Source organism: Halichoerus grypus, chromosome 2 (assembly GCF_964656455.1).
Source record: "Halichoerus grypus chromosome 2, mHalGry1.hap1.1, whole genome shotgun sequence".
Taxonomy (NCBI): domain Eukaryota; kingdom Metazoa; phylum Chordata; class Mammalia; order Carnivora; family Phocidae; genus Halichoerus; species Halichoerus grypus.
The window spans coordinates 144,496,191-144,511,638 of record NC_135713.1 but is presented as its reverse complement, the minus strand read 5'-3'; the positions used below and the strand labels follow the sequence as shown (position 1 = coordinate 144,511,638).

The window sequence follows — 15,448 nt, the reverse complement described above, 5'->3', positions numbered from 1 at the left end:
CGGGGCGGGCGGCGCCCCCTGGCGGGCGCGCGGACAGCACACGCCGGCTCCGGGCCCGCGGGGCGCGCGCAGCTCCCGGCCCCGCCCGCCGCCGGCCTCCGTCACTGGCCCGCCGCCCGGCCCCGCTGCGTCCGCCTCCCTCCCGCCCGGGCCCCGGCGCTGCAGGCTCATCTAGGAGCGACGGGCCAGCCCCGGGGACGCGGGCACCTGGCCAGAATGGCCGAGTGCCCAGGCCAGAGGAGCTGGTCGTGCGGAGAGCCGGGCCCCTGGCGTTTTGTGAGAGTGTTTTGTGGGGGAGGGAGGAAATGTAAAAAAAAAAAAAAGAAAAAAGAAACAGCGTTTGCAAAAAACACTTTCGGCGGATTGTGCTGGGCACCCCAGGGCGTGTTAACTTGGCAAAGGGCGGCTGGAGAGGGCTAGAGACGATTGTCGTCATTCTCAGAATTCGGACACAGGGGCCTGAGGCTAGGAGAACCTCCGGGAGCCCCGAAGCTGGCAGGATCCTCAGAAATCCTGCGGTCCACATACCTGACAGATGGGGACACTGGGGCTTGCTGGTCTAGGGTTCAGGGACAGGGCTGGCCCTGGGACATTGGGGTTTTCTGCATAGGCATGGGCAGCAGCCCCCTGGGCAGGGGATGGGGGGGTCCCTGCTCTCCCAGGGCCGGCCTGTAGGGGTTGACCCCCTCACCGTTCAAACACTGACCTTTTTTTTTTTTTTTTTAGATTTTTGTTTTTATTTATTTGAGAGAGTGCACAGGAGGGGGGAGCGGGAGAGGGAGAAGCAGACTCCCTGCCGAGCAGGGAGCCCGATGTGGGACTCGATCCCGGGACTCCAGGATCATGACCTGAGCCGAAGGCAGTCGCTTAACCAACTGAGCCACCCAGACGCCCCTGCTCTCCCAGGGCTGGCCTGTAGGGGTTGACCCCCTCACAGTTCAAACACTGACCCTTTTGAGGGAAAGGGGGAGCTGTGATCTACATCTGGGGCCGTCCAGAATGTCCAGGGCCTGTTGGGTGGCAGGATCATGCTGCTGGCCTGAGCCCGCCAGGACCCCGCAGGAGGGCAGAGGGAAGGGAGCACTTTGGGATCATCCCGGGAGGCTTAAGCTGGCTTAACCCAAACAGTTGGGTTTCTGTCACTGGCCTTTAAGAATCCAGTATGATAGATGATAGATGTAAAGTAGGCAATTTTCATGGCTGACAGCCAGAGTGATCAAAAGTCTTCTGAAATCTTGGGTGAGACTGAATCAACATGCAGAGGCCATTTTTCTCTAAGGCCTTGGAAGCTGAAACTGATAATGTGCTCTCTGGGGAGTCAGCTACCCTCAGGAATCTGGAGTACTTGTTAACACCCTGGGAGGTGGTAAAGGGTTATTTTGTTCCTTCTCAAGCTTGAGCATGTATCAGAATCACCTGCAAGGCTTTTTAAAACACACTTTGCTGGGCCCCACCTCAGAGGGTTTGCATTTCTAACAAGTTCCTAGGTGATGCTGATGCTGCTGACGTGGAGACCACCTTTTGATAACTTTGCTTTATAAGAAGGAAAGGAACAAACATTTATTGAGCACTTAGGCTGTGCTAAGCCTACTTCATTTTTCCCCTTCTTCTAAGATATAATTCATGTTCCATAAAAGACATCCTTTTAAAGTGCACAATTCAGTATTAGTATATTCACATAGTTGTTGCAATTATTACCACTAATTCCAGAACATTTCCATCACTCCAAAAAGAAGTCTCTTACCTATTAGCAATCAGTCCCCATTCCCCAACTGCCTCCGCACCCGTCAACCACTAATCTATTTCTGTCCCTCCGGATTTGCCCATTCTGGACATTTTGTATAAATGAAATCATACGCACTATGTGGCCTTTGTGTCTGGCTTCTTCCACTTACTGGAATGTGTTCAAGGTTCATGTTGTAGCAGGTATCAATCCTTCATTCCTTTTTATGGCTGAGTAATATTCCATTGTAGAAATACGCCCTATTTTGTTTAGCCATTCATCAGTTGGACATTCAGGTTGTTTCCCCTTTTTGGCGATTATGAATAATGCTGCGGTGAACATCAGTTTTGTGGGGACGTGTTTTCAGTTCTCTTGGATACATTTCTAGGAGAGGAACTGCTGGGTCCTATGGTAAGGCTGTGTAACTTTTTTTTTTTTTTTTAAGTACGTTCCATGTCTAGTGTGGAGCCCAACGTGGGGCTTGAACTCACGACCCTGGGATCAAGATCTGAGCTGAGATCAAGAGTCGGATGCTTAACCAACTGAGCCACCCAGGCGCCCCTATGTTTAACTTTTTGAGAAACCACCAAACTGTTCTCCAAAGCAGCTGCACCATTTCACATTCCCACCAGTGATGTGTGAGGGCTGCAGTTTCTCGTATCTCCACATTTGTTATCGTCTGTCTTTTTTATCATAGCCACCTTAGTGGGTATGAAGCAGTATCTCATTTGGTTTGGATCTGCCTTTCCCTAATGACTTATGATGTTGGGTATCTTTCCACGTGCTTGATGGTCATTTGCATATCTTCAATGGAGAAATGCCTATTCGTATGCTTTGCCCATTTTTCGATTGGGGTGTCTTTTTTATTGTTGAATTGTAAGAGTTATTTATATATTCTTTTTTTTTTTAAAAGATTTTCTTCATTTATTTGAGAGAGAGCATAAGTGGGGTAAGGAGCAGAAGGAGAAGCAGACTCGAGCAGGGGTGAGGGACAGAGAGAGAGGGAGAAGCAGACTCCCCACTGAGCAGGGAGCCCAATGTGGGGCCCGATCCTGAGATTCCGGGATCGTGACCTGAGCTGAAGGCAGACGCCCAACTGACTGAGCCAGCCAGGTGCCCCATATATATTCTAAATACTAGACTGTTACTAGCTAAATGATATTAAGCCTTCTTCTTACATTCTTTAAAATCTAATCTCCACGTGTTAACCCTACGAGGTATTTTATGAGCCTTACGTGAGAGACAATACAACTGAAATCCAGACAGAAGAAATTATTTGCCGAGTTCATACTAGTAAGTGGCAGAAGTGGTACTAATGTCCAGACCTTTTTGGGTACTAACTCTTTTCTACACATGTTGGCATTTGCTGCCTTTGTCCCCACATCCACTTCTTCCTGTGCAGCATCACGATTTTGTTGAGGAAACCACACCTTTAGAACTCTCAGCTCCTGTCTTTCAGGGGAAGCCACATTCACTCCATGGCTGCAGAAGTGAAGCCCATGCTGGCCTTGGCCACTGGCACACACTATCTCTGTGACCACAGTGGCTGGTTCAGCGAGATAGCCACGGGCCTCCAACCAAGCCAGGCAGGCTCAGAGAGATGCCCATTCTGGTCTGGGTTACCTCCTGGGGAAGGAGACCAGCTCCCGTGCTGATGGGGCTACCGCCACCCTAAGCCTGATCCTGGAGCTTCCCCGGAGGAAGCATAGCTAGGATGTGTGACCCGGTGTCCGTGTTTGAGGGCCAACCCATGCCACAAGGGACACGAGCATAGCCCCTGGCATTTTAGCTTTCGGGAGCCACTAAGTTCCCCTTTTGCTCAAGCCAGTTTGGGTTGGGGTTTCTGTCACTTCAACCAAGGGGGCCCTCATGGATACAGATTACCACGTGGCCAAAGGAGCTTTTTCAATAGGTTTTTATTGGAATGGTTATATTAGCAAATCCCACACATACAGGTATACACTATCGGCATATAGGTATATACCATACCATTTCACTACTTAATTATACTTACATTAACCATGTGGACCTGGGCATTGTGCTGCCCAGGACATTTCAAAGGGCTAATAAGATCTGATTGCCAAGAACTCAGCTCACATTCTAGCCGCAGGTATCTGTGTTCTAGACAAGGTAACTCCCCCCTACAGTGAGCCCCCAAACTAAGCAAATGATCGATTTTGCTTTTTTGGCTATTTGATGTGTGTTCTTTCTGGCACGAGCTATCCATTGGTGAATTAAAATTCAAGTGCATAGTTTCCCTTTCATCCCTCAAGGTGGAAGGAAGTCATTTGCCACATTTAGTATATCCCAAGCCTCCCCCACCCCCAAATTACCTGTACTACAGTTAGAAAAATAGTTTTGTATGCCATCCTCTGAGATGTTGTGCATAGTTAGCAGGAACCCAGAATGAGAGGAGCTCTGTGAATGACCCAAATGTGAAAGGGGTAACTTGAATATTTTAGATGAGTACAAAAGCTATTGAGGGTCAAAAACAATTGTGACATGTGTAGCCTACGGTTTGGACCAACCGACTCCTTCTCTTGTTTAGGAACAGGACTGTTCTGGTAGGTGAGGGCCGTTCTCCATACCCCAAATAGCATTTCCTAGCTTGGAGTCTTTTTCCTGTTTCTGTGATCACGCATTCTGACCCCAAGCACCAGCCAAGGGCGCCCCTCCTCCAGCTGATGGGGGTGGGAATGAAGGACACAGCGCCCTCTCCAGGAAGGCATGTGTCATTTCAGGCAGGGCACCCAGTAAAGACGCTGCCACCCTGACTCTGGCCACAGCTAGTGACTCCGTCCACACTGCATGCTGGCACTCAGTAGGCAGCTAACCTGCTTAGGAACAGCGTACATGAGTGAAGGGAAAGAAACGGCCCGGGTGTTAGAGTCTACCTATCCCCCACCCCCACCTTTTGTTTTTACAAACATCCCTGCTCAGTACCTACCAGTCACCAGTATAGTCCTTTAATATCACACAGCGTGAATACCCTTGGATTTAATTGTGGATGAAGGATAAGTCTGAAAACAAATTCAAATTCACTTGGCATTGGGTTAAATTTGTAAAAATATAGCTCAGAACAATCATCTGTAGCTTTCGACAGTAGCCAGTAGCTCTAAAGAGAGCTGGGGAGAGAGGGTGACAGTCCGCTGAGGGGGTAGGTTGCTGATGAAGGCCAGTCGGGCTTACCAGATGACCGACCGACATGACGTGTGTCTTCCCTGCACACGTGCCCATCCAAGTGGGCGACAGTGGACTGGTGGGAAATGAGCCTGGTTTCGGGCCAGCATTCTACTGGGCGGGCAGGGGGGAGGGGGAGGGCCTTTGAAGCTGTGTCCCAGGGGATTAAGGATCCACTGCAGCTGAGAAGAGGGTGCTAGTGACATCCTCCAGCTCTCGGCTTCTCCACCCAAGGACAATGCATGTGGTTTATAAAGGCGCTTACCCTGATTTTGACGACCACCCTTGGCTTGTGCACTGGGGGCTCTGGCAGCTGCCTCTGGGCCCCCAGCAATGCTCCCCAGGCCTGCTGGAACAGAGAAAGTCATTCCTTTCAGGATGCCGAGCCAGGTCAGTGCCACCTCGAATCTCTGTCTTTTGTGGTATATGCATGTAGAAAATTCAAAGGGAGGAACTATGAAAGCCCAAGAGGGAGGTCTGTGTGATTCCAGCAGCACTGAATCCTTCTGGAAGTTTAATACTCAAATTTGCGTGAAATTCAAAGTTTAAAAAAAATTTGTTTTTGTTTTTTTTGTTTGTCTTAAAGTATCTTCCTTCTTCCCCGAGTCAGAGTGAAGAAAACAACAAATGGCTTGAGCTAGAGTGAACAGCAAGAGGGAAAACTCCGATAAGTCCCAGGTCATGGACTGGGGGTCCCCACAGGGTTTCATTAGACCATGAGAGTCAAGTCTGAGGAGAGACATGTTGTCCTTTGAGCAGCCGAACCCCCTGGCACCCCTTCCCCTCCACAGTCACTGGAGGCCGGTGGGACGTTGCTCTGGGGAACGCAGGTGACTGCTTGCATCCCACACCTGCGAGGGGTCCACCAGACTCTCTTCTTCAAGGCTCAGTTGGTTGGGATCTTTCAGGACACCCCTAAGAAAGACAGCACACTCCCTGACTCAACCGGCAAGAGGGGCCCCATGGCCACAAGGGGGCTGGGAGCCCCAGAGTGGGGAGAAGGGGCTCAGCCTCTGGGGGAGAAAACTTTCTCCTTCTGCTGTGCCAGGTTCTTCCTGCTGTTTCGCTGGACAGTAAGAAAAGCAGAAAAGCATAGGTCCATGCACCCAACACAGGCACCTTCCCTCTGGATCCTTCTTTCCATATTTCCTCTGATGTTATGATACTGAAAACATGTAAGTTTTCCGGTCCTGGTGAAATATCCGTGGATGTTATGTGAACTTATACACTCATTTTATCCTCTTCCCAGTGGGCTTTGGAATGATTTACTGACGAGGCCACAAGGAAGGGCACAACTGCCCTTAGCAGGGAGGACGCTTCTTTTAAGCTGCCGGTGTCACAATGGTCGTCCTGTGGTAATGATCCCTCATTCGGGTGTGGAGTCGGGAGTGAACGCTCCGTTGAATCATTCCAAATTCCGCTTCTGGGAGTGAGCGAGGGTCATCCCCCCTGCCTCTGGCACTGCGTTCAGGCGAACGCCTCCTTTCTTGAAGAGGGAAGTGGCACTCGGTGGTTTTTCTAAATTGGTCCCTGTCAGGAACTCCTGCTCATACCTTAAATGTTGGTGTCCCCAGGGCTTTTTCCCGAGCTTGGCTCTCACCGCATTGGGCAGTGGTAGCCCCACTCTGGCCCCACTCTGGCCCCCTCTGGCCTCCTCCATCATCGGAAATTAAGGGAACGCCAGGCCCAGCTGGACACCCCTCTGGGGGATTCTAACTCCTGTGAGCTTGTGTGTGTGTGTGTGTGTGTGTGTGTGAGTGCATGTGCCTTGTGTATATGCCTGTGTGTGTGGGGGGGGGAGACAGAGGGGGAAGGGGGGAAGCAGAGAGGGGAGAAGGGGGGGAGAAGGAGGGGAGACAGGAAGGGGAGAAGGGGGGAGATAAGGAGGGGAGAAGGGGGAGAGAGAGAGGAGAAGAGGGTGAGAGGGAGGGGAGAAGGGGGAGACAGGGGAGGGGAGAAGGGGGAAGACAGAGGAAAGAGGGAAGGGTGGGAGGGGAGAAGGGGGAAACAGAGAGGGCAGGGGGCAGACAGGTGAAGTGGGGGAGACAGGGGAGAAAGGGGGAGACAGGGAAGGGAGAAGGGGGAGAGAGAGGGGAGAAGAGAGTGGGAGGGAGGGGAGAAGGGGGAGACAGGGAGGGGAGAAGGGGGAGACAGGGAGGGGAGAAGGGGGAGATAGGGAGGGGAGAAGGGGACATGGGGGGGAGAAGGGGACATGGGGGGGAGAAGGGGAGACAGGAGAGGGGAGAAGGGGGAAGACAGAGAGGGAAGAGGGAAGGGTGGGAGGGGAGAAGGGGGAAACAGAGAGGGCAGGGGGCAGACAGGTGGAGTGGGGGAGACAGAGGGGAGAAGGGGGGAGACAGGGAGGGGAGAAGGGGGAGAGAGAGAGGAGAAGAGGGTGGGAGGGAGGGGAGAAGGGGGAGACAGGGAGGGGAGAAGGGGGGAGATAGGGAGGGGAGAAGGGACACAGGGAGGGGAGGAGGGGGACATAGGAGAGGGGAGAAGGGGGAAGACAGGGAAGAGGGAAGGGTGGGAGGGCAGAAGGGGGAAACAGAGAGGGCAGGGGGCAGACAGGTGGAGTGGGGGAGACAGGGGAGAAAGGGGGAGACAGGGAGGGGAGAAGGGGGAGAGAGAGGGGAGAAGAGGGTGGGAGGGAGGGGAGAAGGGGAGACAGGGAGGGGAGAAGGGGGGAGATAGGGAGGGGAGAAGGGGAGACAGGGAGGGGAGAAGGGGGAGACAGGGAGAAGGGGGGAAACAGAGAGGGGAGAAGGGTTGAGGCAGGGGGAAGGGGGGATACAGGGAGAAAGGGGGAAGGAGGGAGAAGGTTTGGGGCATCTCAGGGACTGGGATTACATGGGGCCTACTTTGGTAGGTCCGGGTGACAAGTTCATTTAAAACACAGCTTCCCAGGGATTCCGATGCCGAGGGGCCCCCCCGACCCCCCCTTATCCCACCAAACCTCTGCCTGAGACCCAGAGCTGCATCTCCAGGCCTCCCTCTAGAGGCGCGGCCAGCCTGAGATGGAAAGTGTCCCCACAGGGGCTTTCTCTGGGTCCCCGGGCTTGCGGAGGTCGCACCCCCGGGCAGTAGAGCTCGTCTTGCCCTGGGGGGGCGCAGAGGCAGGCAGCCCCCGACAGACAACACCCCCCGGGGTCACCGAGACTGCCAAGCTGGGCTTCCACTTCAGCCTCCTGGCAGCCACCTTTTCGGCCTTCAGCGGGCCGCCAGGGTCAGCCTCCCTGCGGTGCTCTGCTCTGCCCGCTCTCCGGTCCACACTGCCCCCCGGGAGTGAGACCCCCGCCCTCGCCGGTCTCGGGGCCCTGAGGCCAGTCACACCTCTCCACGGCTGCCCTGCGCCCTCCCTCCGCACCCAGGAAGCCCCCCCCTTCATGACTCACCCCCATGGCGTCAGGTCTCCCACCGCAGTGGCTGTTAACGTGCCCGTTTTCTATCGCAGCCTAAGTCTTAAGGCTCACTGGGGTCACCCGAGCTCCGAGTGTGTGGGTTTAGCCCACGGTGAGCACTTGATAAAGGGCTCTCGGCGAGAGTGGCCTCAGAAGCCTGCCTTTTCCCTTCCAATTCTACTCCTGGAAATCAGTGTTTGTGTCTGATGACATTTAGGAGCAGCGATCGCGTGACAAGGTGACCTGACGCGAGCACCACCTGCTTGCTTTCCCGCAGCAGAACCCGAGCCTGAGCAATCAGGGCATTTTTTGATTTGCCTTCAGTTAAAACCAGTTTCACTTAACACGGAGCTCATGGAAAGAACTGGGGCTGAGCTGAGGTGAGGGGAGGGGTCCTAACGACCCGAGAGGGGTTTACGAAGCCCATGGAAGTATCAGGAGCCCGCCATGCTTTGGAAGCGGGGCTGTCGGGGGCCTCGGGGAGGCGGGCGGCACAGGCTCGGCCCGGGGGGCAGATGGTGGCGGTTTCCCTGAGCCCGGCCCGAGGAGCGGCTGGGAGGTGGAGCCTCCCTTGGCAAGCAGGGCTCCCCGGGCTTGCGGAGGTGTCTCCCCCACCCCCCGGGGAGTAGAGCTCGTCTTGCCCCGCAGGGGGCGCAGAGGCAGGCAGCCCCGACAGACAGGCCGGCCCACCGCGCCCACCGCGCCCACCGCCCGCAGACCCCGGCCTGGCCTTCCTGTGGCGTTCTGGCTGGTAGCCTCTTCCCTCTTCCGACAGGTCAGCAAAGGAGGGCTGATGGGCAGTTCTTCACTTAGGGAGTTAAAAATAACCCAGTTGTGTTTGCCTTTTAAACTCTTTCACCCAATTTAACCCAATTTCTAGGTGATCAGGTGATGGTTATGGCCATCCTGTGGTGCTTGCTGAGAGGTCTGCACCCAGCTTGGCCGGGGACAGGATGGAGAGGCTGCAGGGGGGAGAAGGGGGAGGCAGGGGGAAGGAGGGAGGCAGAGGGGAAGGGGGGAGGCAGAGGGGGAAGCCAGGCCCAGCTGGAGCCAGGCCCAGCTCAGAGCAGTCCGCCAGAGGGACAGAGGGGTTTGTGGTGGAAGCAGCTTCTTCCTCTGCCCCTTCTGTTCTTCAAATAGTAACCTCCGCCCCCCAAAAAAGAACCGATTGGAAGTTAGCTACACGTCCGGGCTGATGACCACCGAGACCGTAAGCCTTGCCGCAGCTGAGATGCTCATCTGTCGGGGAAGAAGCGTCTCTCCAGAACCCCTACCGTGCCTGTCTGGGCAATGACCTGCTCCTAAACCTCGAACTTCCCCGAGGCAGGGGTGCTGAGAAGGATGCCCTCACCAAGCTTCCCCGCCCTCCAGGGTCCCTGGCGCGGCTCCCCAGAGGCGTGCGCAGCACCCCAGCCAGCAGAGAGGCTGTTACGGGGGACGCATGTTGCTATTCCCGGAGTATATGACCCCCAGGCAGAAGGTGCCGACCCTCCTGACAAAGGCAGGACATTCTGCGGCTGAGCACGAAAGTGGCCTCGACGTCTAGGGAGCAGACGTCACGAGCTGGGACCTGGGGCCACTCTTGCGAGGGAACGCCCCTGTGAGAAATGCCTCGTTGGCTCTTTGACAGTGAAGATGTGCCCTAGATTCACCAGAAACCCAGATACTGTGTCATGGGTAGAGTTTTTTTTTTAGGGGCCCGGATCTTTACTTTCTTGTCATGTGATTTCATTCCTTTTCTGCAAAAGGAAGCGTCTCGAGGGAAATGTAACGGATATGCCTTTGCGAGGCCGTACAAATCAGGAGAGACTGCTCGGAGGGGATCCCAGTTCTGTGCGGGGGGCGGGGGGGATCAAGGCCAGGGCGGGGACACCGTGGTCAGAAGTGAGCGGTCTTCCCTGTTGGAGGAGCCAAGCCAAACAGAGGCTGGGTGTGTGGCTCTGGAGTGCGGCACACGGGGTGCTCGTCTCCTCGGGAGGCTTTCCCTCGCCGCAAAGCCGGGGGCGCAGCGCTGCCCTTCCTGAACAGGGCCCTCTTGAAACTGGTTATCAAAAATATTTTTCTAGTACAAAGACAATAAAAAGGGGGAAAGCCAAAACCAAAACCAAAACCAAACCTCAACCAGAAGCCCTTGGTGACAGGTAGAACAGAAAAAGCTGCTAAGGCCTTACAGATTCTGCGCTGTTCCGGCCTCCGGTGACTGGCAACACAAGACGTCCCTGTGAGGCGACATTCCTGATGGCCGTCTCCACCGTGGTTCTCCGAGGGGCTTTGCTCAGGGGCACAACCGTGTTTGAGGCAGCTTAGCAACGCATGATGAGAACAGACATGGCAGGAGGAGAAGCCAGCCGCGCGCGGGAACAGGGCAAGGGTTCCCCTCCAAGTTGTGTTCTACGGGGTTGATAAAAGTCACAGGGTGTGGGGGGCCTGGGCGGGGTGGGGGGGTCCCGGGTCTGCGCGGTTTGCTGCCAGATCTAGCTCCAGAATATGGACGCTGGAGTCTCCATTCTCATACCAGGGCTCTGAGGACCTGCATGCATTTCCATGTGCACAGAGCTCCTATGGTGGGAGAAACAGGCGGAACTGTGGCTGTGTCCTTGGGCAAGAAGGATGCGTCGATTTGTTTTATAAACTTGCTCATCGTGGTGCTGGGTCGGGATTACTCTCCAGATACATGTTTCTCGTGATGTTAGCGTCATGTCATCCCAGGTGCGTGGGAGGAGCGTGTGTGTCCCCGAATGTCCCCCATGCTGGCCACCATGTCTTTTTCCGGAAGCTCCTGAGCTTCTTGGTGCTGATGCTGAGGCTGGTGGGAAGGGGCCTGGATTGGCTCGGGAAGGCGGAAGAGGGGTGTTCATCTGGTCTCTAACAGCAAGGATGTGGTTTGATCTTCTCAAGAAAGCACTCAGAGTCATTCTGATTTTGACGCCCGCTGACCATCATGCCCAGAGAAGACCGGCCTCCCAGGGACCACCTCCACGCACACCTCAGCAGATGCTAAGCAGACGAGTCCGCAGGCCTCAGGGTCAAGGCCTTCAGTGTTTCGGTGGTCACATAAGCACTCGGCTCTCTGCTCTATGAGGGAGGCCGGAGGAGGCCACAGGGATGAGCCCCTGTCCTGTGTAGCCAGCAGACCACCCCCCCTTGTGCTGCTCTGGGTGGTCAGTCTCAGGGGAGGGACGAAAGGCAAGCCTTTCTTTCAGGAAACTTTAGAAACAGGCTCTTTAACAGAAAGTAGAATAAGAGACTGGAAAATACGGAGCGGGCCACGTAGCAGCAACTTGGGCCCCACGTCAGTAAGAAGCAGCGCCTGCAAGCTTTAGTACGCGTTGTTAAGTGGGGAGCACAAAAGGTATTAAAAAAACCCCAACTGTCACCCTGACACAGAATAGCATGTGATTATTCAGAGACACGTTTGCCACGCAAGCCTCATGTGCCCTCCCCCCCCCCCAACCGGGCCCCGCCCGTCTCTGGGAACAGCCAAGCTTGTTGGGGCCCATGTTCTCCCGCCGGCTCTGGGCGGTTTCGGGACTGCCAAGCCACCTGGGTGATAATGCTTTACCCAAAGCCTCCCCTTGGGGGGACCTTGCAATTTAACCCTGAGCCCCAACCTGTGCTTGGAAAGCCCTGCCATTCTTCCAAAAATGGACGCTGACAGAAGGATACAACATAAGAAAGGTGATCATAAATCAAATCACAAAAGAGGTGACCCCCCCAGAGCCCGTTTAGAAAAAATCAGGTTTTGTTCTCATCATACATGTCCAAAGAAGGTTCAGTTGTGGAGAATTCACTTTCGTACACCAGGCTCCGAGGAGACAAGGAGTTTCGGTGAAAGAAGTGACCACCTGGAAAAGGGACAAGAAAAAACAGACTTAATCAGGTCATCAGGCCTCCCCTTCCCACGCAGCTTGGAGGAAAGCACACGGATTTCTCTTCAAAGCATCACATTTTCTCACATATCTCCATTTTGGGCTCTTATCATGAGACAAATGGAAAGAATTCAGGCATTCCCTCAACTTAAGCACAATATAAACATGTAAATCCCAATGTTCGGGTCCCTAAGAGATTAACCGCTGGAGCTTTTCTTCCCTTTTTTTTTTTTTTAAGATTTTATTTATTTGCCGGAGAGAGAGAAAGCACAAGCAGGGGGAGCGGCAGGCAGAGGGAGAGGGAGAAGCAGGCTTCCCACTGAGCAGGGAGCCTGATGCGGGGCTCGATCCCAGGACCCTGGGATCATGACCTGAGCCGAAGGCAGGCGCTTAGCGACTGAGCCACCCAGGCGCCCCTTGTGTCTTGATTCTTTCAGACAATGTTATGTTATGACATTTATCCATGTCATGAAATATATCAGGAATTGGTTCGTTTTCACTGTGGCATGACATTCCATTGTATGACTACCTCACCATTTGTATATCTGAGCTTCTCCTGATGTACATTTGAATTGTTTCCATTTTGGAGCTCCTATGAATATTGCTGTTAGACTTGTGTGTATCTTTTGTACACATGCACATGAAATTCTCTTGGAATTGCTGGATCTTGGGGTCTGAATATGTCAAGTTGCAGCACATGTTGGCTGTATTCCAAAGTGGATGGACCGATTTTTACCTCCACCAGTAGATGAGAATTCCAATTGCTTTATATCTGCACCAAGACTTGATATTTTCTGTATTTTTCATTTTAGCACTTCTGGTGGGTATATAATGGTATTTCATAGTGGTTTTAATTTTCATTCCTCTGATACCAAAAAAGATGAACACTTTTTCATATGTTTTTAGGCTATTTGTACATCCTGTTCCTCCTGAAGTATCTGTTTATTTCTTTTTTAAAAGTTGTGGTGTAAATGACATATAACATTATATTAGTTTTACCACAACATAATGGTTCAATATTTTTGTATATCCTGGAATGATCACAAGAAGTCCAGTTAACATCAATCACCACACATAGCTACAAAATCCCTTTTCTTTTTTTTTCTCTTTTTTCTTTTTAAAGATTTTATTTATTTATTTGACACACAGAGAGAGAGATCACAAGCGGGGGGTGGGGGGGCAGAGGGAGAGGGAGAAGCAGGCTCCCGGCTGAGCAGGGAGCCCGTTGCAGGGCTCGATCCCAGGACCCTGGGATCATAACCTGAGCCGAAGGCAGACGCTTAACCAACTGAGCCACCCAGGCGCCCCACAAAATCCCTTTTGTTGTGATGAGAACTTTTAACATCTACTCTCTCAGCAACTTTCAAATATATGATACAGGATTATTAATTGCAGCAACCATGTTGCACATTACATCCCCATGACCTATTGTTTTATTTTATTTGTTTTGTTTTGGTTATATGACTTCTTTGTTTTATAACAGGGAGTTTGTACCTTTTGACCCCTTTTTACCTATATCGCGCACCCCTAACCACCCCACCTCTGGGAACCACCAATCTGTTCTCTGTACCTGTGAACTTGGTATTGGTTTTTGTTTTTAAATTCCACATGTAAATGAGATCATAATGTATTTGTCTTTTTCTGACTTATTTCACTTAGCATGATGCCCTCAAGGCCCATCCATGTTGTCACAAATAGCAAGATTTCCTTCTTTTTTTATGGCTGAATAGCACATGCACATGAGTACACACACACACCACATTTTCCTTATCCATTCATCCATAGATGCTGTTTCCATATCTTGGCTATTGTAAATAATGCTGCGATGAACATTAGGGTACATGTATCTTTTAGAGTTAGTGTTTTCGTTTTTCTCACATAAATACCCAGGAGTGGAATTGCTAGGTCTTATGGTAGCTCTAGTTTTAACTTTTTGAGGAAGCTCCATATTGTTTTCCACCACGGCTGCACGTTTGTATTCCCTCCAACAGTATAAGAAGGTTCCCCTTTCAGGAACCAATCGGTTAAGCATCTGCCTTCGGCTCAGGTCATGATCTCGGGGTCCTAGGATCACCCCTGTTGGGTTCCCTGCTCAGTGCGGAGTCTGCTTCTCCCCCTCTGTCTGCCCCTTCCCCCACTCATACTCTCTCTCTCTCTCAAATAAATAAAATCTTAAAAAAAAAAAAGATTCCCCTTTCTCCACATCCTCACCAATACCTGTTGTCTCTCATGTTGTTGATTTTAGCCATTCTGACTAGTGTGAGGTGATATCTCATTGTGGTTTTGATTTGCATTTCCCTGATGATGAGTGATGTTGAGCATTTTTTCATTGTGTCTGTTAGCCATCTGGATGTCTTCTTTGGGAAAATGTTTATTCACCTCCTCTGCCCATTTTAAATTGGATTGTTTTCTTGATTTTGAATTGTATGAGCTGTTGATATATTTTGAATATTAACTACTTATCAGATGTATGATTTGCAACTATCTTCTCCCATTCAGGAGGTTGCCTTTTTGTTTTGTTGATGGTTTCCTTCACTGTGCAAAAGCTTTTCAGTTTGATGGAGTCCCAATTGTTTATTTTTGCTTTTATTTCTCTTGCCTGGGGAGACATAGCTAAAAAAATGTTGCTAAAGCTAAGGTCTAAGAGATTACTATGTTTTCTCTTAGTTTTATGGTGTCAGGTCTTAGATTTAGGTCTTTAATCCATTTTATTTTTGTGTATGGTGTAAGAAATTGGTCCAGTTTCATTCTTTTGCAGGTAGCTGTCCAGTTTTCCCAGACCTATTTATTGAAGAGACTGTCTCTTCCCCATTGTATATTCTTGCCTCCTTTGTCATAGATGAATTGACCGTATAAGCATGGATTTACTTCTAGACTCTATTCTGCTCCATTGATCTCTGTGTCTATTTTTATGCCAGAACCATACTGTCTTGATGACTATAGCTTTGTACTATGTTGTTTAGGCTACACGTTTGTGTTTCTTCCAGTATTTTTTTTTCTTGTATTTGATTTCCAGTTTCACGCATTTCATGCTTGATATGATTTCAATCTTTTTAAAAAAATAAATTTATTTACTCATTTGAGAGAGAGCGAGTGAGAGCATGAGGAGGGGGAAGAGGCAGAGGGAGAGGGAGAAGCAGACTCCCGGCTGAGCAGGGAGCCCGATGCGGGACTTGATCCCAGGACCCTGGGATCATGACCTGAGCCAAAGGCAGACACTTAACCCACTGAGCCCCCCAGGCACCCCATGATTTCAATCTTTTAAAATTTATTGA

General features: G+C 51.6%; 1 protein-coding gene across 1 annotated transcript in view; it reads right to left on the bottom strand.

Moving 5' to 3' along the window:
- Nucleotides 1-9,486: 9,486 nt before the first annotated feature.
- Nucleotides 9,487-15,448, bottom strand: part of RNF130 (ring finger protein 130) — a 127,918-nt gene continuing 121,956 nt past the window's right edge. The window contains exon 8 of the mRNA XM_036071191.2: nt 9,487-12,149. Within this exon, the coding sequence (XP_035927084.1) occupies nt 12,040-12,149 (110 nt within the window). The 3' untranslated portion in view covers nt 9,487-12,039. The remainder of the gene's footprint in view (nt 12,150-15,448) is intronic.